The 25,287-nt window shown below is 42.7% G+C and overlaps 2 protein-coding genes across 4 annotated transcripts in view; both read right to left on the bottom strand.

The window, feature by feature from the left end:
* Window positions 1-6,195, bottom strand: part of LZTR1 (leucine zipper like post translational regulator 1) — a 37,173-nt gene extending 30,978 nt beyond the window's left edge. For all 3 annotated transcript variants that reach the window (XM_074925483.1, XM_074925482.1, XM_074925484.1), the window contains exons 1-8: window positions 6,007-6,195; window positions 5,867-5,929; window positions 5,706-5,762; window positions 4,952-5,031; window positions 4,463-4,571; window positions 2,784-2,867; window positions 1,259-1,316; window positions 540-679 (exon numbers count right to left, since the gene is read on the bottom strand). In XM_074925483.1, coding sequence (XP_074781584.1) covers window positions 540-679; window positions 1,259-1,316; window positions 2,784-2,867; window positions 4,463-4,571; window positions 4,952-5,031; window positions 5,706-5,762; window positions 5,867-5,929; window positions 6,007-6,182 — 767 coding nt within the window. In that variant the 5' untranslated portion in view covers window positions 6,183-6,195. The remainder of the gene's footprint in view (window positions 1-539; window positions 680-1,258; window positions 1,317-2,783; window positions 2,868-4,462; window positions 4,572-4,951; window positions 5,032-5,705; window positions 5,763-5,866; window positions 5,930-6,006) is intronic.
* A 2,593-nt stretch (window positions 6,196-8,788) lies between these two features.
* IPO9 (importin 9) overlaps window positions 8,789-25,287 on the bottom strand; it is a 40,342-nt gene continuing 23,843 nt past the window's right edge. Inside the window, exons 13-24 of the mRNA XM_074925394.1 lie at window positions 24,457-24,596; window positions 22,010-22,169; window positions 20,734-20,960; window positions 20,383-20,531; window positions 19,342-19,470; window positions 17,824-18,099; window positions 15,908-16,074; window positions 13,710-13,843; window positions 11,963-12,082; window positions 11,384-11,485; window positions 10,483-10,559; window positions 8,789-9,896 (exon numbers count right to left, since the gene is read on the bottom strand). Of these exons, the coding sequence (XP_074781495.1) occupies window positions 9,786-9,896; window positions 10,483-10,559; window positions 11,384-11,485; window positions 11,963-12,082; window positions 13,710-13,843; window positions 15,908-16,074; window positions 17,824-18,099; window positions 19,342-19,470; window positions 20,383-20,531; window positions 20,734-20,960; window positions 22,010-22,169; window positions 24,457-24,596 (1,792 nt within the window). The 3' untranslated portion in view covers window positions 8,789-9,785. The remainder of the gene's footprint in view (window positions 9,897-10,482; window positions 10,560-11,383; window positions 11,486-11,962; window positions 12,083-13,709; window positions 13,844-15,907; window positions 16,075-17,823; window positions 18,100-19,341; window positions 19,471-20,382; window positions 20,532-20,733; window positions 20,961-22,009; window positions 22,170-24,456; window positions 24,597-25,287) is intronic.

Here is a 25,287-nt window from a genome sequence, read left to right as displayed (position 1 = left end):
GCCAGTAACCAACAACCAGGCTGTCAGAACAGACCAGTGTGTCTGTATTCCCACTTTTTGGCTTTTTTTATCCCATCAGAGGGGCCACATTTTCAGAGCAATGGTTGACACTCTGAGCAAGTCACACCAAATGTCTCAAACTAAATACTCAAGGTTTTTTAAAGTACTATACATTTTACATTTCCCAGTGATTTCACTATGAACTGGGTTTTCACAGGACCTCTGTCTGGTTTTAATCAGTCATTCAAATAACAACTTTTAGGAAGGCAATATTTGGCATCCCATGCTGAATACACTAAGATTCATACTTACTGTTTGAACTGAATCTACTAAACTTTCCGTTTGTCTGCTGAAAAAGACCTATCTGATGCACATTGCAAACGACAAACTCTCATTAAAACAGTCAATATTTTATCTTATCTACCCTTCCTTGTCATGAGATGCAGTGTCCTTCCTCAATACCCTTAAGTATGTGCATTTCTCAACTGAAGTAGTCAAGGATTATGTGGGTTTTGCAGGACTTAACTGTCTACACTTACATCTTTTCTTTGAATTCAAACTGGAAGAGGTTGTTGGTAATCTTTGCTCCACTCTGGCCAGAGAAAACAAACATCTTGTCTTTGCAAACAGCCACAGGAAAATTACAACACGAAGGCGGAATTTCACCACTCTGTTCAATCTGAAAGATAACGAAGTTCAAAATTAAAAATGTATTATTGTAGTGCACAGCTACGCACGTGGAGCATGCTGCAACCCGTCAGCAGGCAGACAGACTGACCACATGGCAGCAATGTGTGCAGACAACCAAGTCCCTATAAATCTGGCTACAGGTAATCAACTAATGCTGTGCTTACATGTCTGCACAGACTAGTTTCACCATGGATAAAAAGGATGAGAGGACACATTTCTAAAGCCCCTGATACCGTGAGGATCAGGACTCTGATCTTGCTGGCCAGGCAGCACAGCTCCCAGTCTGTGGCAGTGGCTGAAGTGGGAAGTGCAGTCCCTCTCTAGAGGGGCACAGCAAAGTCACTATGGGCAGTCTTTGCCCAGCTCACAGATTCACAAGCAAAAAACCACACTTTCATAGACACTTGGTTTTCCAAATACACAATTTGATTTTTTTGCTGAACTGTTTCTTTTTGTCTGTGTGACAAAGACATTCTGAAGAGAGCAGTGCGGCCCAGCATAGGAAATTTTAAATAATTGTATATGAAAACCAAAAAAAATTCTGTTAGTTGAAATTAAAGTTTCTTACCTCTTCCCAGCATGTTAGCTCTCTATCCTGTAGGCCAATTGTCCACATATCATTTAACCTATAACACAAAAAATGCTTGATTTGAAATAGTTTATTTCCAGTAATTTTTAGCTCACAGAGTTGAAAGGACAGAGATCCTATTTTATCAGCATTCCTTCTCCTGCACAGGAAGAATCTCCTACTTCCACTAGTAGAAAGAAACCTACTAAAATCTTTTTGTCCTATACCTAAGTTTTATACCACCACCTCAGCTTGCTTTAGCATCTTTCTGATTACAAGTATACTATAGTTACCAGTTACACACAGCAACTCTGCCTGGAGCTTAAGGATCTGAGCTCTTTAATCTTCAGGACTTTTACAAAAATATTCCTTAATACTCTGCCTTCTTCTACCCATCGCTGCTAACCCCTGAGACCGACCACAGTAATTACTTATGTTGCTGAATCCTACCTTACATAAAGGAGGACGAAGCGGGTAACCTGACACATCGCTGACTACTACGTATCTGACTATGCTTTTCCCAGTACAAGTTACTCACAGTAACTACAGACGTTTCCTTTGTTCAAATCTGCCTGGAGGCTCATGTTCCACAAAAAAACCATTTTTTTAATGTGATTAGACATATTTAACATAAATTAGACAGCTCCTCTCACCCAATTCCTCCTTCCAGCTACTCAAGGTCCTTGGGGAACTCCCTACGCTGGAACTGAGCAATTCCACAGGGTCATGCATCTTTCTCAAATTCCTCCCTCAGAAATAAATAAAAGATTCCATCTGTTTTTCCAGTTAACAGCAGCTCTCCTGGAGACTTTGAGGAGCTGGTAACTTTGCTGAAGATTCTCCTCAGAAGAGGAGGCAACCCAGCATATCAAGGCAGCTCCTAATTTGTAACAGTCTCTATATGCTCTCATGATGCAAATGTTGTGCATCAACATTAAATACTTCTCAAGTTCATCAAGACAGAAAAAAAAAATGCATTCAGAATTGATTCTTCCCTGATAGACTAACAGCAAATGCAAAGAGCTGCCATCTGGGACAAAGCACCTAACTTCTCAGTACCACTCATTTCCAGTCTTTTCCCATCCAAAATCTCATCTCCCTTCAACCTAAATAGTATCACATCATTTTCAGAGAAAAAGCTGAAATGTTGTTCCTAGTTCTGTCATGTGACTTCACAGAAAATGCACACTTCGTTCTATAAGTCTTCAGGGACATCAAAAGGCCTGTGGCAGGTATCTTTTAAGAAATGCTCATTTGCCAAACTTCAAAGATCCTTTAGCCACTTTACAACCAAGGCGGCTGACAAGTTATACTCGAGTCACCAGACTTTTAGGTTTTAAAAACATACTTATTTGAACATGAACTGGTAGATTGCAAAAATGTAATGCTCAGCAACAGGCTGGGTTTTGCAAAGCTCATTATGTGTTTAAATCACTTGGTAAATGAAAATGTCTCTGCAGAGGTGAAAAGTAAGGGAGTGGGATTTTACAAAAGCACCCAAGGAGAGAGCAATCCCACCACATACCGTGCATTGCCATCGTATCCCGCAAAGATCCACAGCTTGTCACTATACACTGTTGCACCATGAGCTGACCTCGCAACTGGCAATCTGCAAGTCAGAAAATTAAGAAAAAGATTTCTTAAATCACCTGCAGAGGTGCTGTAAAAAGGATCCACATTACAACTAAAATGGACATGTGAGAAGAATTAAGTCCCCTCACAAAATGGCCACAAGCCAAGAAATTGCTTCTGTCATACACCCTTAAAACACAAAACAAGCCTCTGGAGGGGACGGTTTAGAATTTCACACTCTGCTTCCTTCATTAGAGAAAAATTACCTGAATGCATACAGAAAAAAAAACAGAAAAAAAAAATCCCAACTAATTCCTTGCCGGGCCTCAAATACTCTTAGTTTATGGAAAGTAGCAAAGTAGTGGGACAATTAATAGCACTATCATGATGGCAGACTGGCAGTCTCCCTGTGCTATAAAAATCCCACACGTACCTTCACACGCTAAGAAGGTGGAACACACAAACGAGACCTGGGACAGAGCTCACAATGCTTATTTGGGACTGTTTAGCAGGGCTCTCCTGAGATGCAGTGCCCACAATAAAAGATCAAACCTGTGATTCTCTTCCCCAATCTTTGTTGTTTTTACTAAATCAGCCAAGTGTTGAACAAAACTGTGATGCCACAAGGCCAGGAGATGTAACGGTAGCTTGTTCGAGGTCATTTGTGCAGTATGCACTCTTGTAACTGGGGGAAAGACAAGCACGTTTGAGTTCATAAAATATGAATACAAACTGCTCTCCAAAATGTCCAAAGTTGTAGAATAATCAGAAAGAGAAACTAGTAATGTGGTCTATATTTAAAAACATATGCTCATCAGGCGAGCAACAGTAACTTAAGAATGGATTGTGCATTCCTCACCCCTTTCTACAAAAGTCAATATTAAATGTTCCCTTCCCTCTCCCCACTAAAATCAGCATTTCAGAAACTTCAGAAACTGTGGTAAAGACACAGCATGTCCCATACACGGGGGTGGTAAAACATTACATAGTTGGGTCAAAACTCAGTGTCACGGATAACATCCTGAAATGTGCACAAAGTCAGCTCGAAGTAGCAATGAGTTACTGGTTTTGATTTTGCCTTGGAAAGACGAAACTCAGGAACCTGTACTCAACAGATCCAAATATGTATCAACTCTGCTTCTAAATTTCTGTGAATACACATCACCCTAAGGTGCTTCAAGCAAGTGTGTGCATTTCGGAGGACTCTCTAAGAAAGTCCAACTTTAATCAGAAAAGAATGTGTAGATTTAACTACAAATCAGCTTCACTTTTTTTTTTTTTTGATTAAACTAAACTGAAACTATGAGGGATCAACAAATTTCATGCTAACCTTGAAAAAGAAACAATTCAAGAGAAAAAATTTCCTCTGCTCCCATCCCTTCTGTCACAGAATGTGAACAAAGGATTTTTGTCAAATTTCCAGTATAGTACACTCTAGAATGGAGGCCCTGAAAAATAACTCCTTCTGAACAAAGATAGTTTTCAGAAAACTTTAATCAAGAAAGTAGAGTGGAAATCGTCCTTCAGCCTTAATATTAACATTGTAACTAATTCTAGCTGTGCCCTTTTAAACATTTGCTGAGTTACCCTCAAGTCCCCTTGAAGAGCGGGGCAATGAGGCCAGCTCCTTACCTTCCTTCAGTCTTCCACTCTGTCCACTGTCCAGTTGCAAACTTATATTCAAAGAGATCATTTTTATTCTTCAGGTTGGAATTGGAATAAATGTCTCCAGTATAGCCACCTGGGCAACAACAATTCCATTAGACTCAAATGCAACAGAGCATACATGCTTCTACCCATTAGATTAGAAAAAAAGTTTAGATGGCACAAAGAGAAGGTATTTGACTAATGGACTACTATAGGTGGGAGACTTCTCCTCCACTCCTACCCCTAAAGAAACACTACAGTAATGAGTTTCAAGTGTTCTTTACTTCAGACAAAACAGCAAAAATATTTCCAAGCTAAAGTTGAAATCACAGTCAGCCATGAAAAATACTGGATTTGCTACTTGAATAAGATCTTTTGACACTTCCTAAAAATATCTTATTCTTTTTTCAAAACAACACTACCAGCACATTCATCATTCCAAGCCCGCACAACCGAAATCTGCTGCTGTCTTACCAAACACAAACATGCTGCTCCCATAGACCACAGCAGAGTGGTGATACCGTGGTGCTGGTGGGGTCCCCGTGGTAAAAGCCCTGCACAACATTTAGAACAGCAGCAATCAAACACCCTTGTCATGCTTCAGCTCTTGTGCAGATTCACAAAAAGAAACAATTGTTAAAAGCTATTCTGCTGTTCCCGACTGCCTTCACTAGTTTTGGTTTCTTAATTATACTAAGAGTTTATGACAGGCTTAGTGCTGTAAGCATAAATGGCTGCAAACGCGAAGCTGCTGGAATCTGTTTGCAGATAGCAAGCAGGGCACAGGTAAGGCCACTGGGACTAAACGCTCCAGAGCAAAGGAGCCAAAGAAAGACATCTGTGAGGCTCCCTTGGCACCTTTCCTGCCCTGAGGGGCTGCAGCAGCCCAGGCCCTCTGCCCCCGCACCCTTCCAGCTCTCTCACAGGGTGTGTGACAGTGGCACCCCCCGGTTCTGTCCATCGCTGCGCTGCCCAGCGCCCCCCGGCAGGCAGGAGCCCCGGCGGCACTCGGTGCCCTCCCCGACAGCTCGGCCACACCGCGGGCGTGCAGAGGTCAGCGGGGACTGCACTCGGGTGGGAGGGTGACGCTTCCCCTTGGACGCTCGGGTCAAGCCCCCAACTTTCACACTTGGGCCCGAGGTGCTGAGGAAAGAGGCGGCACGTCCCAGCGCCGCCAGCAGCCCCGCGGGCAGGGAGGGCCGGGCCGGGGGCGCGCAGCGCTGCCCACCTGCACCAGGAGCAGTCCTTCACGTCGAAGCGCAGCAGGTCGTTCAGCATCGTCTTCCTGCGGGGGGGTAACGGGAGAGGTGGCTGAGCCGGGCCGCGGAGCCGGCGAGGGGCGGCCCCGCTCCCCTCGGCCCTCTCCCCACAGGCCCACCGCGGCCTTACCCGTTGTCGCCGCCGAAGACGTAGATGGCGTCCCGGTAGGCCACCACGGTGTGCTTGCTGCGCCTGCGGGCGGCAGAGAGCGGCGGTCAGGAGCCGCCGGGACACTCGCCCCCACCCCGCCGCCCCCCCTCCCCGCTCACCGGGCCCCCACGAACTCGTCGCAGGGCGGGAGGCGGCGCCACCGGTGCACCGTCTCGAAGGGCCCGAAGTTCAGCGTGAGGTACTCGACGCTGTCCGAGCAGCTGTGGTCGAAATCCACGCTCGGCGCCACCTTGGAGCGCCCCGCGCCGCCCGCCGGCGCCCCGGCCGCCGCCATGGCCGCGCCGCCCCCCGCCGGACTACGGCTCCCGGCGTGCCCCGCGCGCAGCGCGCCGCTCCCGGCAGCCCCCGCGGCAGCCCCCGCCCGCGCCGCGCAGCCCCAGGTCCCGCGTTCGAGGCCCGCGGCGGGAGGGGCAGGGCCCGGCGGCAGCACCGGGGCTGCCTCGGAGAAGACGCGGAAGCCAGGCGGGTTTATACGCTAAAAGTTTATTTGTTAATACAAAAAAACCCAAACCAAGTACAATACTCGTGAATACGCATAAAGTCTCGTTCCAGCCAGGTCTGCGCTATCAGCGACTCCAGCGAGTCTGGGGCTACCGCAGCCTCGGGCAATTCCAGCAAGTAACGCCCGGTGTCCGAAACACGATGGGTTCCTCCCCGCAGAGGAGCTGCGAGCAGGACGCGTGCGTGCCAGGGCCCGACGTCGGCGGCAGCACATGCCCAGGGCTGGGCAGTAGCCTGCAGCGCACCCTTCGGTTTTAACTTCAACAGGGAGTTTGTACTTCTTAACACGGCGTTAGTAACCGTTATGACTATGAGTTTAGTTTCTTCTCGACAGCAGACAACAGGTAAGAGGGGTGCTCTGCACCTCGAAACCAGCCCTTGGACAGATCTCTGTACGAGCCCGGCATTCTTCATCCTGAGCAATCACCTTGTTACTGGTCAGATTTGTTTCAGCAAAACTGACACCCCTCCAGCAAACAGTTTTTTTGTTTAAAGATACATCATGGAGCATTCAGAATTTTGTTAGGAAGGGCAGCGGGAAAGCAGAAGGGCAAAGCAGTTACATCAGTGCAACAACCAGGAGGACCACACAAAAGTTCTTCAAACCATCTCCCCTTTGTGCACTGTTGCTCTCACAGCCTATTTAAGTCTCTTTCTAGGGGAAGCCTGAGTCACAGTGTTTCTTGTCAAAAAACATCCTTCACACCACGAGTTTCCTCACAACAGAGTGTGCTACACAACTGCACTGCTGCGGTGCCCGCCGTGCCCAGGCAGGGGCAGGACATCTCCGGGCTGGGCCCCACCTCCAGCTCCTGTGCAGCAGCACTGTGCCCTGCCAGCTCAGGCTGCACCGGGGCTGACACGACAGGGGGGAGAGTGCAGAGCACCAGTCCCCAAAAGCCACTTATCCACCAATTTTTCCCTTCTCACGAGCTACAGTCCTGGAAAACACAGATACACCTGCAAATCAAAGCAGTTTCTAATCAACCCACTGATGAGCTCCAACAGGAACTCTAAAAGACACCGGTCCATCTACTCTTTGGACCTTGCTATTGCAAAGAAATCCTTGGATTTCTCACAGTTCAGGATGAGGAACAGTATCAGCAGTACCAGGTCCGTGTCATTTTTCACGGTCTTGTTTAAACCCACCATCCAACTTAACTAAAGCAAGCACCACTAAGGCACCCAGCAGCCAACTCCCACCAGAAAGCACGTGAACCTCAGCAGCACCTCTCCATGAGCCCTGGCTACCCAGACCTGCACACACTCCATTTACTACTGACACCCTAACACACACCTAGATGCTTCCAGACATTTGGTATTCACTTACCTCCAAGAATGGATGACTGGTTTTGAGCCTTGCTGCCAATGCATGGGGCAAAAAAAGATGGTCCTACCTCTTCCCAGGGCTGAGACCGGTCACTCTGAGGACACTCACTCGATCCTTCCTGTACAGCTATCAGGATACACCATCTGCTTCTAGTTGGGTTTTCTCAAGAGACTACACCATTACACTTGTTGGCACTTTTCAGTGAAAGCTACAAGAGACAAATGCCTCAAAACAAAATTCCTCGGGGAAAAAAAAAAAAAGTCTAGGCAGAAAGCAGAACCACAGTATTCCCACTGAAGGGAAGGCCATGGCACCAAGTTTAATTATAAATTCTTATACACCAGAGAATCCACAGAAAAGAAAGATACTGTGACACGACTGCGTGGAAATTTTTGATCAGAGCTTATTAGACAGACACACACATGCTCACACAAAAAAAATCAGGCTTCAAATTCTGCTTCTCACAGAGCTATTCATACAAAACCATTGAGAACTCCAGGATGGTTCATATTAGTCTGCAGCGAATGGTGGGAATTGCCCCCTAGTTCTGCCTGTTCCCAGGTACAACGTGAGGGGTGGGGGTGGGAGAGGGGAGCAAGGTCTGCTTTAGAATTCAGGGTTATTTTACCATTTTCCCCACACACGCTAAACAAATTGTGCCATCTTTGTCTGTTAAAAAGTTAATTTATTATCCTCTCCTGGTAAAAAAGTGAAAAGCTATACTCTGTTAGACCAGTAAGATACAGAATTACTCCAGCTCTTTGGAGGTTTTTAGATACAACTTCGAAGCATTTTATTCCACAAAGGAACAGCAAGTACCTTTCTTAAGAAAGGAAACACTATAATGGGTCAGCCTTTTCTTTTAAGCAGAAGAAGATGTATCCATTACAGGACTCCCTTTCTGTCCAGATGACTCCTGTGAAATACCCTAACATCCTCCGGGCGGCATATACAGAAAGATTCCTAAGGAGAAATATGTCTTAGAAAAGTTACTTCAGGAAACAAGTGCAAGTTCCTTTTAAATCTGTTTTATAAGAAGGATACCAATGTACATTTTAATAGTTTTATTTTCATTTTCCCCCAAGGGGGAACGAAAGGCAGAGAGGTGTTGTGAGATACATCACGCTGTTCTTATGGGTAAGTCAATTTGCAAATGTTATTTTACCACTCTATAAAAATACACACAGGAGTGTGAAAGAAGCAAAGTAGTTCAGAGTGGCTGTCATGGAGCAAATATGTTAAATACAATCAGTTTTTTTCCCCTAAAAATTGTGGCTCCTTGTGTTCCATAAAACCGAAGTCTTTAGTAGCCACATGCCACAGGAACAGAAATTTAAGTGGTAGCTTCCTTTGAGCATGTGCACACAAAAGCATTAGTAAAGAGCTGCTCCCATGGGACTGGACAGCAGATGTGAGCAACAAAGCCCCATCCACAACAAGGAAAGAAGATATGCATTCAGTTTTATTGTCTCAGTTTTCCATCCAAACTCCTGTAAACAGGTTCCATATCATTCAGGCATCTCTGATAAAAGAGTCTATAGTTCTATAAAAAGAAGTCACGCCGTAAGATCAAGATATTTACCCTGTATGTCATGCGAGCGTGAAGAGGAACAACCTTCCAATTTCTCAAGATACATCCAAGCAACCTGTAAGTGACCCAATTCCTTTCTCTGTCCAACTGTGCTGTGGGAAACTCAGTTAAGTGCCTCTTCACAGGTAGAGACAGTTTTGCTTTTAAAAATATTAAGGACACATTTTTTTTTTATCTTTAAGAACTTCCTGGAAAGTTACTGTGGAAAATGAAAGCGCTCCCATGGTGAGAACAATGTGCAAAGCTCTACAGACTTCTGTCCTTGCTGCTTTCTTAGTATTCCTTCCCTTAGCAGATTCGTGTTAAGATGAGGCTCAATACATCGCAATGAGGCCATCATCCACCTGTAACAAGCAGGTAGACACTGGAAAATGTTTTATGTTTAATCATAAAACGTGGAATAAGCCAAAAAAAAAAAAAATTCAGATATGATTGGTATGGTCTCTTGAGTAGGTTTAGATACCAATGGCCTGTAACACCCGCTTTTCATTCTCATTGAGATGGTCTGAAAACATTGCATAGCAGGGCTGCTGTGCAAACTGACAGAGGAAGTCAGTGAGATAGGCCTGAAAGGAAGACAGAAAGACCCAGTTAGCATCATGTCACTGGAAATTCTGTTTCTTTCATGTATCGAAAGATAAACCTCAACATGCACCAAGTAAGATAAAGGGATTGCAGGGAACAGACAAGCGATGCAGAAGGAAGGTGGCAGCAGAGGGGAAGGGCTAAGAAATGGCTGCCAGGTGGTGGCAAAAAGCAGGAGCAAAGTATACAGGGACTGACTGGACGGGAGCATCTCCAAGGGGAGCATGGAATTCTGTCACGTTCAGACTCTAATCTACTTCTGACTTCAGCAAACAGCTGTGAAGCTCATAGGTAGAAAATTCTCAACTCCCTCTGTTCAAAAAGTTTTGTTCATTCACTTTTCCACATTATAGATATTGATCCAATAAGGAAAAACAGCTCCAGGTACTCTTGGGACACTCAGCACTTTCCAAAGTAATTTCAATGAACTGAGTACCTTTGGGACAACAATCAGTAAGTGGTGTTTCCAGTGGTTTACGGTTTTGTTAAAGTACAACATGAAAAAAATTAAGTTTATAAAGAATGATAGGAATCTGATTTTTAAAAAATCTCATTCTAGAGCATCACCTGGAGATCTATTTGGTAAAGAGGGTCCTTTAATGCATCTGGATCATCCTCTTCATCATCTTCGAAGTAATCCTCATCTGTCAGAAGCAAATCAGCAGGTTTTAACATCAAACAGAGCAAAATATCTCAGGAAGTATTCTATTAGACTACTGTCGAAATCCAAGGATCCAAAAATAAACAGTTTCAGCACTGCTGGGTAAAAAAAAAAAAAAAAAGTATCCAAAATATTCGCTCCTTAAGTTTACATGATTAGAAAACAACAAACCCAAGACAAGACAGGTAATAGTGGGAGTCTCAAGGAACACACAGGCAAGACCAGCATACATGGGATACTGGACAAGCAGGTTTGTTAGTTATGGGTACTATTATCTTAGGCCTTAATCTTATGTCAGAGTGACACATTTCCAGATCTGTGCTAAAGTAAGTAGTTTCCCTTGTTGTATTTGCCTGTAAGGTTCTCCCTTCTAAGACTATATGCAAACAGGAGAGCAAAGGAAAGACAGGATACATCCACTCCATCTTCTTTATGCAGCAATTATTTCCCAAGGTCAATCCCCAAACCAGTTCATCCACTTCTACGACACTGTCACTCCAAGGTCACGTCTACATCTTTGAGCATCAATTTGCTCTTTAGAAGAAATACCTGCACGAATCTCACAGCTATGTGAAGCCTACACAGCATGTGAACTCTCAAGTGAAAGGTGCAGTTATTCAATCACCGTGTTACTCAAAGACATGTCCCTCTCTTGCAGAAAAATATCCTTATTCAAAATGCCAGTGTAGTATTTCCTTCCCCTTGCCTGCAGCCTCTGTTGAGCTGCTGCCAAGGAAAGAAAACTTTGACTAGGACATCATCTACTGTATTTTTGCTTTGGGTAAGCACTTTAAAGCTGTTACTTACCATACTTGTTTGTGGAAAGAATATCTGATAAGAACTGTCCTGCTAAGCCTTCATCTTCATCCTCGTCCTCTTCCTGATCCTCCCACATATCATTTGAATCATCTGTTAAAAAATAAAATTATTCTAGGAATAATCAAAATCCAAGAGGTCTAATCTGTTGATCACTCTCCAGGGGACTGTAGTTTTTAGGCAAACATCCCTGCTTGTGTAGGTGGGTGAAGGGAAACACCTGCAACCTCTACTATCCTTTTGGAATGAGTGATTCAAGAACTGGAGCTAAGCAAAAAGCAGCAGCAAGAATGGATACTCGAAGTAGGGAGGAAGAAAGGCAAACCAGATACACCAAGAAAGGATAATTTTATTGGGTCAGATCCCAGCTTCCAAATTTGCCCAAAATAATTTTCAGGTGTAAGAATACACAACACTGACTGATCTTATCCTCTGGATCACTATTAAAGCCCATGTAATTACAGGTATACTATTTACTGTTGTGAGTTTCTTATTACTATAAATGCTTCTGAAGAGATTACAAAGTAGATTTAAGCCATGCAAAGAGTAAAAGCAAACCCAGTATTTTACCTTGGCTCCAATCTGCAGTTGTCTGTCTAGATGCATTTGCTTCCATCACATTAGAGAGTTCATTTATTATTAATTTTAAGATTTTTACTAATAAAGGAATGTTTGTCCAGCGTTCAGGATCTAGAAGAGAAGAAAAAAAAAGTATATTCACACTGCTTTTAATAAAAGTTGTTAAAAATGGGCCTTTTTTGTTGTTGTTGTGGCAGTTTGTGGGTTTTGTTTGATCGCTTTTTTAACTATACCATACATTTAAAATGTTCACGTACAAGTTAAACTTCCTGGTTGGGAGGAAAAAGGAAGTTACGTAAAAACCCCAAAAGTTCTTTCTGCATACCTTCACAGGTAGCCTTCCAAAGACCATAAATGCAATATCAAATATTAGCATATTTTGAATGAAGAGAAGGCATGCTTAAAATCTTCACAGCTGAATGAATTTGTGAGTCTACTCCATGAAATTATAGTTACAGATGACTTCATCAAGCATTCTTCTCTGAAGTATATTTACAGATCTAGCAGTGCGCTGAAGTAAATGAGCTGTGCTCCCCTCCCACATGTGGCTCTGAGCTTTCTGAGACACTGTAAGCTCCAACTTTTCCTCACCAGTGTTCCTGCAGGGCTTAATTTCCACAGGGATAGTTAGGCAGTGCATTTGTCCTTAATTACAAAAGTAAAGATCCTATCAAATAAAGAAACTGGGAGCACTAGTTTTAACTCACATTGATACTAGTATTAATCTTAGTTTAACTCCAATGCTGGCAATTACCATTTTTCTATCTGACTAGACAGTATCTGAGTTTGCTGGGGTTTTTTTTAAAAGCAAAGAATAATATGGTAGGAGGTGTTTCATGACCACTACTTACCTCTCGCATTCCTAGTGCTTTTCCCTATTTCTCTCACTAGTTGTCAACTTTGTCCTTTACTAAGTGTTACTGCATCGCTCCAAAACCCCTGAGCCTGTACGACAGCTGAAGGCTCGAGGAGCATCCAGTTTGGATCTGCACAGCTGCTACGTCCCGTCCTGCAACAGGTCATGCTCCAGCTCCAGCACAGCAAGTTGCAGAACCAAGGTTTTGACTAATCCCTGAGGACAGCGTCTTCCCAGTGACTTCCCTCTGGGCTGCTCTCCTCAGAAATAAACTGCCCAGTGCTCCCTCCGCTCTCTATATAGTGATCAAAGATTTTGGTTTCAGCCAACTATTTTAACAATTGTTTATTAATAATTGTATTTAATAATACTTGTTTTATTTAATAACAATAAGACAATTCTCATGCAGGAGACTGGCTAGGCTTTCCTTAAAAGTGATCTTGTTGAAGTCATTGCTGATATTTGTGAAAGTCTGTCTCATCAAGAAAAATACCACTTTTCTTTTTAAATCTCTACATTGACTAAATACACCTTCCTCTCAGAGAAGCTACTAGGCGTCATGAAATTACCAATTCTATCTCATTAGGTGGAACAGAATGATGCAAAATAGCAGTGAATAACTCCCTATCCCATAATCACCTCATCCATATCAAATCAGAGATGTCAGGAGTCTTCCAAACCAGTCTTTGGCAGAATTAAGGCAAATAATGAATATGTTAAGTACATGGTGTATGGATTAGCTCTGAAAAACAACATGCGCCTTCTGTAGGGAAGATCTCCCACAGCTTTGTGTGATCTGCAAGATCTATTTTAAGGCCTTTCCTAGCATCTACTAACAGGGAAAAAAACCCAACCTGTTAAAACAGAAAAATAATTACTTACTTTTGGCCGACTTCGATCGTGTTCGTATTCCCTCATCCATATTAAATATTTCTTCTCCCTTTACCCTAATGTCCTGAAGTCGCTTGTCGTCTGTGTTGATGCCATACTGAAGGAGTTTACACAATGCTACAGAGCTGAGGAGCAGGAAATAGGAAAATTACAGATCAGAATTTCTCTAAACTGTCTGGCTTTCACAGTGAACTGCTAATAGGAAACACATCTCCAGAGCAGACATTCAGATGCCCTTTTATCTACACTTTTGACAAGAACAAGCATTACAGAATTTTCCTATTTCTCCTGCTTTATGTCAGCATCCAAAACTGGACTCATCTCCTGACCTGCACAGCAAGCTGAAAAACAACAAAGCTTTGGATTAAACGCTACCAAACAGTGCATACATACATTAAAGTTTTTTCCAGTTCAGAAGGGCCACGAGGTTAAACACACTCCTGAAGCATCACGTGCAGATGAAGATGGAATTAAGAGGAAAACAGTGGCAAGAGAGTAGTAAATTGGTTGATCTGCAGCCATGAGCATCTCTTCTACTTTTCTCCAGTCTCAAAGCTCTTTTTCACTTCTGGCTCTTCACAGCTCTGCTACACTCAGACCTTCTAGTTTGCTCTTTTGGTATCTTCACGTGTTCTTTCCATCTCTGCTGCTCAGATTTCTACTCCACACTTTCAAACATTTTCTTGTTCCAGGCTGTTTAAGCAATACTGAGCATGACTAACTACAGGTTAAGGCCATCAATTTATGATTGGCACTCTTAAACCTCTCTCCTGGCTCCACAAGTCTCAAACTGAAGTTTTGGAGCTCTGTGGAACTCAACTCTTTTCATGCTTCCACTTCACACCCTTTTTCTCTCCCACTCTATGGCTCTGAGTTCCCATACTGCTGGTCTGGACCCAGATCTTACATGCCATCCCTTAGTTACCCAAAGTTTTCCCATCCTTTCATCATGCAAGTCAAGAGCAAATAGCCACTTCTTCCACCTGCCACTCAAAGGGATGGAGACTGATGCACACAGAAGGCATCAGCTATCTTCACATTCCTTTTATTAATTCTAAACAAGAGGGTCATCTGAGCAGGCATTGCTTTTCTTCAGTACACAGAAAACACCCAGCATTTTCTAATGCATGATAAGCATCACCATAAACAACCCCAATCAAAGTGTTTAATATAGTCTGGAGCCCTGCCAAGTCATATGTACACAAACAGCTCTAATCTTGGGCAATACAAAGACAGCACTGAACAACAAAGTTTAACCTTGTTCTCCCTGCCAGCACCAGCCTTGGCTTTTCCCTGTGGCCATAAGCATTCTCAGGGGATCCTGCAGACAACCCTGTTCTGTAAAAATGGGGATAAACCACTGCTCTTAGGGATGAAACAGATCAAGTGTGACCAAAGCAGCACCAGATCCCCAAATCAGACTGCCTCCTGTTCTGCATAACCATTCACAAACTTCCATTTCAAACATGCTTTTTCTTATTATTTATTTCACAGGCTATTTGATTGCCTTGTAACAATAACACACCAACACATACTAAGAAGTGAGTTAACAGCTGGTGAGACCCCCCAAGAGTGGTTTGTTAGGCTTCATATTTCCAGAAAAATCAAAGACAGCAGCTGTGGCAAAATTTAAATTAATACAGAGCATTTCATGCTTTGGAATATAGTATTCAGCCTCCACCGGAACACAAATGTGCTTCTACAGCAAAAGGGAGAAAAAACTGTTTCAGTTCATTTCTTTATTGACTTTTAAGAGATCATTAAATTAACAGGAAATCACCATATTCTCTCAGGAAACCCTCTACAATGCCCTGAAACTCTACAGTAGTCTACAAAGGCTATTTCATGTCTGGAAGCTATTCTCATCCCATTCACAGAAGTTCAACCTCAGAAGCACTTCTGTGCTTGCAAGAGACACCCCCTTCCCCCTTGGGTCACCCTGTTCCCACACAGAGACACCAGGCAGCAAGAGGAGCATTTAGAGGAAGATCAGAGACTGCTCCAATTACCACAGCTGTCCTGAGCTAAACTGACAGCGCAGGAAAAAATTAATTCTGTCCAACACTGCCACACACACTAATCCAAGTCTGAACCAGCTCCACTTTCCCTCATGCCCAGAGCATGTAATTGCAATAGGATGATCAGCCAGCTAACGTTAATGCACAGATCCTGCTCGTGAAGCATCCTACCTGACTTTGCCTTCATACTGCCCATAGAACAAGTGCTGCCGGCTCATCCATTCGGCCATTACAAACTCCAGGGCAGGTTTGCCAGTTGGTCCGGGGAGACTACAGAGGAACTCTAGGAGTGGTTCCAGTTGTGAGTGAACCAAGTGAGCAAACACCATGATCAAAGACTACAGGAAAAAGGAAATGTTAGCTGTACATCGTTTAATAGCTGGAAATGTTTTATCAAATATTCAAGTAACTGAGTTCCCTGCAGGAGTGGAGACTGTGCTCATCAACCCCAGGAGGAAGAGAAAGTGTAATAACCATCTGCAAGGCACTCCCTGCTACTAAAGCAGGCAAGAAACATACAGTCAATAGCAGTATTTAACCCCCCCAAAAACACAGAGCAGGAATAAATTTACATACATACTCCAAACTAATAAACCTTCCCAAAGCAAAGATTGAAAAGCTATTTAAAAAGTATCAGAGGTTGCAGTTGACTTTTGACCAGCAAAAATATCATACGGCAACACTCAGACACTGCAAGCGCCCCAGTTTGCTCAATGGACCAGAAGCTGGTGCTGTACAGAGATCTAAATCTACACATATCTAGCAGAAACATGGCTCAAGTCAAGGAACAGAAGCTACTGGTTCAGAGTCAGAACCCATATTCTCTTCCCCTTTCACCCCAGGGATTTCCCTTCATCACTTCTACCACAGGACCACCCTTCTCCCATATCATCACATCATAATTCAGCAGCACTTTTCCACTTCTGAGGGCATTCTGAACACAATTTTTGGGGAAAGAATTTCAAGTTTTTAAAAAGCTTTTTTTTTTTTTAAAGATGCAGTTTTACAATCTGACTCCTAAAGACCAGGGGTAGAATTTATATGTTGCATATGTCTAAATATCAGCCTTCAAGTCTGAGGGCATCTCTGAAGGCTTCCTCGGGGAAAAGCTGCCCATCTTCAGAGGCCCATCATTCAGGCTAACACAGGGAAGAGATTCAGCATTGTGAAAGGCTTGTTTCTCTTCCCCTGGTTGCAGGGTCTTCATGTGACTGCTTCAGAATTAAGCTTCCGCATCTTTTAAATCCAAAAATAGGCAAAGTGAGAGCCATTCTGAACAGTTAAAAATCAACAGTGTGTCTGAGGGGGAAAAAAACAAGGCTTTAAGATGAAATCTGTGCTGACATCTGAATGGCCCTCTTGATTCAGCATGTGCTGGCTTGAAAAATGCACATACCAAAACCGGAGAAATACGCAACATAAAAGGGTTAGAGCAGGGTGAGCCTCAGCCAAGTGCTACACTGAGGGCAAAGGTGGGATCTTGGCTCAACAGCGCCAGCAAAACGCTCTCCCCCAGCTGCTGCTGAGGAACCAGGGCAGCCATCACTAGATGTTTTACATTAAGGGCACAGGCAAGAAAGACAGGAGAGAATGAAAACCACTGGGATAAAATCATTCCATAAAACTGTGCCACTAGAAGTAGGTCAAGGCTAGAAGAGATCATGATGCTCTTTGGCCTCTCACCTGATACAGGCCAAATACACCTCCCATCCACCAAAAGTTCACCTTGTCTTAACTCCCAGGCATTTATCCTTGAAATACAGCAAAAAAAGCACTAGAAAACATGTATTGTCTTTGCCATAGCATCCCTACTTCAGCAACTACTGTCCCCTCCAAAGGTTCACTGCCTGCAAGCACAAGGTCATGAGGGACTAAGGTGCATTAAAGCTTACCCACAAGAATCTGGTTTACCTTATAATCTGGACAACTCTGTATGAGTAGAGCAGGTATTTTCCTGACTACTTCAAGAGGGTACACAGACCCTCCAATTGCGCTAGCCATAAATAATCAGGCACACAATTTAAAAAAAATGACCATTTCTTTTCCTGACACTTCTACTTACTCTCCTGGGCGCTCAGCCTGCTCACCTGCATTACACTGAGTGTCTCCGCTTGTTGCATTTTGCTCAGGATAGCTCTCAGGATCTGGTCTAGATTCTCTCCCAGCTCACTTCCCGCTTTTGAAATTAAAGTGGAGACCAGCCTGCCCACAAAGGCAGCGGTGAATTCTGAGGTCCTTGGATCTAGAAGCTGGCTCACCACCTGCATCACATACCACAGTCCGTTGTGGCCTTGCTCATCGTGCCATTGGGCGATTTGCTCCAGCGCCACCGAGACGTACGCACGCAGACACTCACCACCATTCTGAACAAGAAAATTGCTGGGTTAGAATTTCCCTTTCTAGGTAAGGGAATGCATGGGAAGACATCTCCTTTTATCACCCCAAAAAGACCCTTAACCAAGATGAAAACAATGGGCAAACTGGTGGCATATGTAAAAGATCCAAGCTCTCTAACGTGCAGTAAAATATGAGTGCCTAAATTTAAAAATAATTCCTACAGACTTCAGTTCATTATCAAGTACAAACTCTTCACTGCCCAGGGCAGCTCTCAAGAAGATCATCTAGTAAATACAAAGCCAACCTGAAGTAGGCTGCAGTTTTGTGCCAGTCTTGTTATGCAGAGAAATTCCAAGAGGTTTTAACAAGGAAGAGATGAAGACAGCAAAGCGTAGCATGAACAAAACACAACCCAGCAGCCAAGCTGCAATCTTTTTGAATTCTTCTTAAAAAAAAGATCCAGCAGAGCAGCCAGCATGCTGGTCTCCAACCTCTTCTTGCTGGCATGTTCTTTAGGGAAAGTCATTTCTCTGGTCTGCATTCACATGGCAAAGTGTAGCTGGCACTACAAAACTCCTTACGTAGCCTCTGACACTTTTCCTTTCTTGCCTAAATATTCTAAAGACATGATCAGGTAGGTAATAGCAAAGCCTGTCAACAAGCACAGCTCAGGCACTGCTCCTGTTTGAGACGAATCCTTCCTCTCCCTCCATCCCATACCTGGCTCAGTCGAAAGGAAGTTTGCCCTTCCTTTCCCACCTAAATGAGTACAGGAGAAAACTGCTAGAAGGAGGAGGTCCAGGAGATCTTCTATGCAGGTCTTTTGCTTTCCTATGACTGAGCATGTTCCTGAAGCCAGCCTCTGCCATTCCTAGATGTGATGAAAGTTATTATGGGGGAAGAAAAGCAGTAAGGTTTTGGGTTCCTTTCATTTGGGTTTTGTGGTTGGGGCTTGTTTGTTTTGTTTAGGTTTTTGTTTTTTTTTTTTTTTTTAATGTGCTCCAGAGCCCTAAAATAGAAAAAAAGATCAAGGTTCCTGCTTTACTCACTCTGGTCCTCCACATTAAGGAACGATCAGTAAAAGTCATTGCAGGCCCTCAAACAGCAGTACTTTCATCATAAACTGGAGGTGGCAGAGACTCCTGAGGGGGTGCCGACAGAGCTATTGCCAAGCAAAGCCTGGGCTCCCTTAAAGGCTACGTCACCTCACTCCATCACCTCTCGGACCTTCCCAGCCCTGTAGTCCTTACCACTCCCCACAGCATTACCTGCATAGTAGCATTGTCATCTGTGTTCAAGCTGCACTGAGCCACTGCAGGGAATGCTTGGCAGATCAGGAGCTGGGACAGAGGAGGTTTTGTATTCCTCACAACTGTGGTCAATATATCAATAGAAGTCTGAAAGGAAAACACAAACAAAAGGACTGTTACAGCAACAGCCATACTGCACTCAGTCATTACCCACCACGGGTGCAAGCATCAAAGGCGTAAACTGGAGGGATGTGAGCCAGTACTGCAATCACATTCTGATTTTACAGGCTAGAATATTTTTTAAATCAAAGGACCTTGGAGTCACGCTCCCAAGCATCACTGTATTTGACATGGACACAGGGTGTGCACTGCATAAGTTCCCAAGGCAGTTCAAATATTAAAAGCAGTGTAACACTTAAATATGGCACACAGTTTCATGGTACCCTGATGCATGCTAATCAGTACAGCCAGAGAACTGTTCTAGTTGGCTTGTTCCATTTTGTTTATGTTGATTTAAATTTAATTACTCATAAACGATTGTTACAGCTACACCAATCAATAGGCAAATATAAGCATATTGATAAAGATGTTTATGGGTTTCATTCCGTACAATCATTCTACAGAGTCAATGCTTAATCTCTTATAAGAGGACTTTTTATAGAAAGGACAAACCTGTATAATTTATCTCCAGCAATTTATACATGTGACATATAAATCAGAAAAAGCCTTAGAAAAAAGGGCAAGGAATAGTCGTATAGCCTGCTGGAGAACATTCCACCACAAAGAGGAGACTGTTACTGGTGAAAGATGGCTATGTCAAAGCAAAATGACCAGGGATACTCTGCAGAGACTGGAAGAAAGCCAGGAGAGCAGTTTAAAGTTAACTTTTGGAAGTATCTCCCCCCACTGTCTCTCCACAAAGAAACCTCTACCAGTGACCGAAGTCATTGTTCCAAAGCAGTTTAAGAGCAGCCTTTCCACTCTGCAGACCAGCCATCCCATACGTTAAAGGACAGGGAATCACCTCCAGCTGAGACCATGCACCACTGTAGCACTTACTGCACAAAGCCCTGCTGGGATCTTGTCAGCAGGGGCCTGCATGATGCTGACGAGAGTTGGTATTAGCCTCATCTGCATTGGACCCTGGCAGGCTTCTATCTGAGATAGCTCCTTAAAGATATCTTGGGCGAGAGAAGCAACAACTGGATCTGGAGAGAGAAAGCACCATTTACTCAAACATATTAACAAACACATCTCAATTTTTACTACCACTATTTTGAACAAGCAAAGCAGCGAGTTTCCCTTCTATTTTTACCACATGAATCAATGTTCATTCAGTTATCAAGTTTTCAGCACTGGGATTCAGTAACAAAAACACCTGTACTTTGAGAATGTAACTGGAATGCATACCGTTACTGTACTTCAAAAATATTGCAATCGTGAAGGGGCAGATTTTGTTCTCCACACTTGCTGTAAATGCGGGGTCTACCGTACAGACAATGCACAGCGTCTCCATCACCAGGTTTAGGACCTCTGAACTGAACTGAGTTGCCAAGTGGATCAGTCCATCAAGAATGCTAGGAAGGAAAGGCTGCAACACATGGGTGCTCTCAGAGATCTTCAACTGGTCACAGTAGCTGGACAAGAAATATGTGACACAAAAATATATACATAATATATTAAAGTGATTTATACATTAAATTCCAGATGATATACAAGGGGTTATTTCACCCCACCCATTCTTATTCCTTAAGTTCACCCCTCTAGGACTTTTCCCCTCCAGTCTATGATTCCTTTCTCTCAACCGCTCAGTTATTTTTCTTCCTCATTCCACCCCAATGGTTCACAGACAGAGCTGAGTCAAGCGATGCTGAATGCTTCTACCACCTCTTACTAACAGTTCTTTCAAGAACTGCCCATCGATGGAGAAAATAAACCTCGAGGAAAGAAGTACTCCAAGACAGACACTTACAGCTTACGAAGTGTTTAAATACCATGTTCCACAAGTGAGCTAGGGAACGATAAAACTATTTCAGGAATAACTAAGTCGTAAGTCTCTGTCTTTACTTAATTCATTAACATTTCACACAGAATCATCTAGGTTGGAAAAGACCCTGAAGATCATTTAGTCCAACCATTAAATCATTTCAGTGCCGATAGAAGACAAGGTGTTTTTTGTGGGGGAGAGAGTGAGGAAGAGTAGGGGGGTTTTGCAAGTTTTTTTGTGGTTGGTTGCTTTTTGTTTTTACACTAATGTTCATTTTTCACTTTATAATCAATACAGATCTGCCTTTTTCCTTTTTGCAACTTATTTACAAAAGGAGGATAAAAAAACCCCAAACATTGCTTATTGCTGTGATTTGCTCCACAAGCCTGTATTATGCCATTCAGCCACCTTTGTCACTGAACAGGAGTAATCTGGGTTTCATCTTTATGATTTTCTTTGTTCTGCTTCTCTTTGGGACTATGTTCATTATAACATTTTACTATAGCCAACACTGAATCTCAATTTCATATTTCTCATTAGGGTTATTCTATTTTGAACCTGCTTGCTTACACTTTTTAAGTTGACATCAATTTTATTCAAAGCAAATACTTCCACAGCCTGTACAGAAATGTTACAAAACTAGTATGTTAAGTTACTAGTAAGTGTAATTTATACCACCTATCCCTGGGGTTTACCTACCCCCAGATGGCTCTAACCGCTGAGATTCGGACAGAAGGAGGCTGGGTTTCGTGTAGACCACTGACAGTAGCTTGCAGGAACTGTTGGATTAGTTCTGGAGACATAGCCACTGTAAAACGGCTGGCGGCCCACAGAGCACGGCCCAGGAGAAAAGGAGACACTGAAACAAAAGAACTCAGTGGTTTTAGAGTAAGTTTTATGAGTTTCAAATTATAGATGCTTCCATCCATTATCCAAAATCTTGTCATCCCAGTAGGAAAACAGTAAGATGTAACACAGACGACAAGTATACAGGCATAGAAATAATTTTTTTTCATAGGCAGAATATGGTTTATTTTCTTAGTCATTTCAAAGAATAATTTCTCATTTGTTCAAAAAAAATTCTTCCCTCAACTAGCTACACTTGAATTTGTTCATCAATACAGCAGTACGTGTTTTATTGATCATTGGAACAAAAGTAAAAGAAGAGAATGAAGGCTTTTTCAGTAATTCGTATTCATCTAGCTCAATATTCTGTCCCCAACAGCAGCAAATAGCAGCAGCTTAGGGAAAAGAATTAAAGAAACAGAGCACATACACAGGGATCTTTTACATACTGCTTTTCTAGTTTCCAGCCACCACCTTACAATTACAGAACATAATGTTCAACACCACCAGAGAAACAGTGAATGCTCATTATCTACTCACCTGTTTACACTTATCAAGGTATGAGGTATCTTTATCACACTTAACCTTTCTGTCTTTTGAGGCTAAAAGTATCCTTATCTATTTAGGCTATCCTCAAACAGACGATGCTCTCTATTTCTCAGCATCTTTACTGCTATTATTTAGGCTCCTGTAAGTATTAATTTTAAGATAAGGACATGAAACACTCCATGCAAGATGTATAGAAAGAGAAAAGCTTTGTTTTCTAAGAAAGTATTATAAAACCCAAGATTTCTTTGTCCTGTTACAGTTACTGAGCATTAAACAGATATCCTCTGAGAACTACCTATACATTGACTCCAGGAGCAATTTCTAGAGCACAGTAGCTCATTTACAACCCAATACCACATATGTAAATATGTGTAAATATATGTAAATAGCTGAGGTTGGTTTTTACATGCATTGCACACTGCAATTTGCACACTATTTCTTCATTCAAAATTAACAAAAAAAGAAAAAAACCTTCTTTCTAATAGGGTAAATAAATGTTTCTTTGATGAAAGCATCCAACAATTTGATTTTTCAGCACTGACACAACCTAACGGAGACTCATCAGTAATGCTCATATTGGCTTAAATGTCTCAAATTATTTGCAAGGACTTTTGAGGTCCAACTTTCCACAACTCCTTTGATTTTCTTGCACACTGATGTAAGATAACGAAGAAGGCAGAAGCCTGCAGAGTTCCCAATAACAGGATCCCACTCAGCTAGGAGGATTGTTTGAATTCATGTACAATGACTAGTGGCAGCCTCAGCGTAACGAAAATGGGTATGGTGCTGCAGGAATTCTGAAGCCTGTGAAACATTACTGGTATCTTTCCCAGAAATGGATACAAACAGAACAGCTATTTACCACCAAGTTCCCCAAGCAATCACCCTTCCAGCTCCAAGCCCTACAGGCTCAAGCATCCAGCCAGCAGTGAGTTTCAGCCAAAAGCAGTGTCCCACATTTAAGGGACTTGTATTGGACCTGGTAGTACATGTGAACTCACAAGATAAGATTTATGCCCTTTCATATTGTCCTGGTTTGGGCTGGGACAGAGCTACCTGTTTTTTCTCCCTTCTTAGCAGCTAGAATAGTGGTGTGTTTTGGATTCAGTATGGAATTTGATACAAGAAGAATGTTGATAATATATTGATGGTTTTAGTTGTTGCCAAGAAATCAAGGACTTTTCAACTTCCCATGTCCTGCTGGTGGGCAGGTACACAAGAAGTGGGGAGGGAGCACAGCCACAGCAAGACCTCAACTGGCCAGTGGACTATTCCATATACATTATGCTCAGTGTATAGATGAGGGTGGATCATAAAACTCACTCTGGCTTCCAGGATTGTGGTTTCAGGATTCTCTCTTCTCTGGGATCACCAGCTGGGAACAGGCTGGGCATCAGTCAGCAGGTAATAAGCAATCGCATTGTGCGTTACTCATTTGTATTTTCTATTATTACTATTATTATTATCATCGTTATTATTTGAATTTTATTTTATTTCAATTAATAAATTGTTTTATCTCAATCTATGAGTCTCCCTATCCTTGCCCCTCCAATTCTCTCCCCCATTCCCCGGGGTGAAGGCGAGTGGCTGCCAGCCAGGTTTAAACCATGACACACATGTACAGTGTGCACAGCTGCATTTCCCACCACCACAGCATACAGCAACCTGATTCATCAGACACTTCTGTTTGTAGGAGATTTCCAAGGTCTGGCACTCAGCAGTACTCTGAGTAATGGCAAGGTCCAACATACCTGAAAGGTTGAGGTCTGCAAGAACAACATTTGTCAGGAAGCCGTGCATATCGAAATGTATTCTACCATTCTTCACACTGTCTGTAATAATAGACTTCACAGAACCCAGGGCTAGCATACAAGCTTCATGTATTTTCCACCTGCAAAAGAATTCAGATGCCTTTAGGTTTTTCCAGCACCATCACCTCAATAAATAAATAAAGACATTTTGGGCTATCAGAACTATTTCCTTGAACCCAAAGCACAGAAATGAACATTTGCAAAACTCTGCAAGCTGAGGGCTTGGAAACTCACTCAAGATAGCAAGTATTCTCAATCACTTTCTAGAATATTGGTTGAATAATTGTACCAATCTTGTTCTCATAACAAAAAAAAGAAATTGCTTTTCTATGAAGGCTTACACCTCCAGCTGTGTCTTTTTGATGATTCTATGTGCAGAAGCACTGTGATACCCAGTACATTAAAGGTTTAAACATGTCTATTTTTGCATTATATTTGGTTAATTACGATGAAAAGGGTTATGGGCAAATACCACATCTCCTTGGTTTTATCTGTGAAGCAAATAACCTACTTTAAAACTTATTACAATTAAGGCAGATGGGGACTCAACGTCCAATTTCTCTGGCATTCAGTTGCTGCTCACTATACAGAGTGGCTACTCTGACAGTTATATTCAAAGTAAACAGAAACACTGAACTAATGCATTGTAAAAGCAAGAGAGAATAGTTATGGAACAGCAACCAGGTACTCTCACAGCTGAGCTTTCTCCTATCTCAAAGCAACATTAAAAATCGCATTAAAGTTTAAGTTCTAAAATTGAACACATACATC

Source organism: Athene noctua, chromosome 23, assembly GCF_965140245.1.
Source record: "Athene noctua chromosome 23, bAthNoc1.hap1.1, whole genome shotgun sequence".
Lineage (NCBI taxonomy): Eukaryota > Metazoa > Chordata > Aves > Strigiformes > Strigidae > Athene > Athene noctua.
This window is presented reverse-complemented; position numbering and strand designations above follow the sequence as displayed.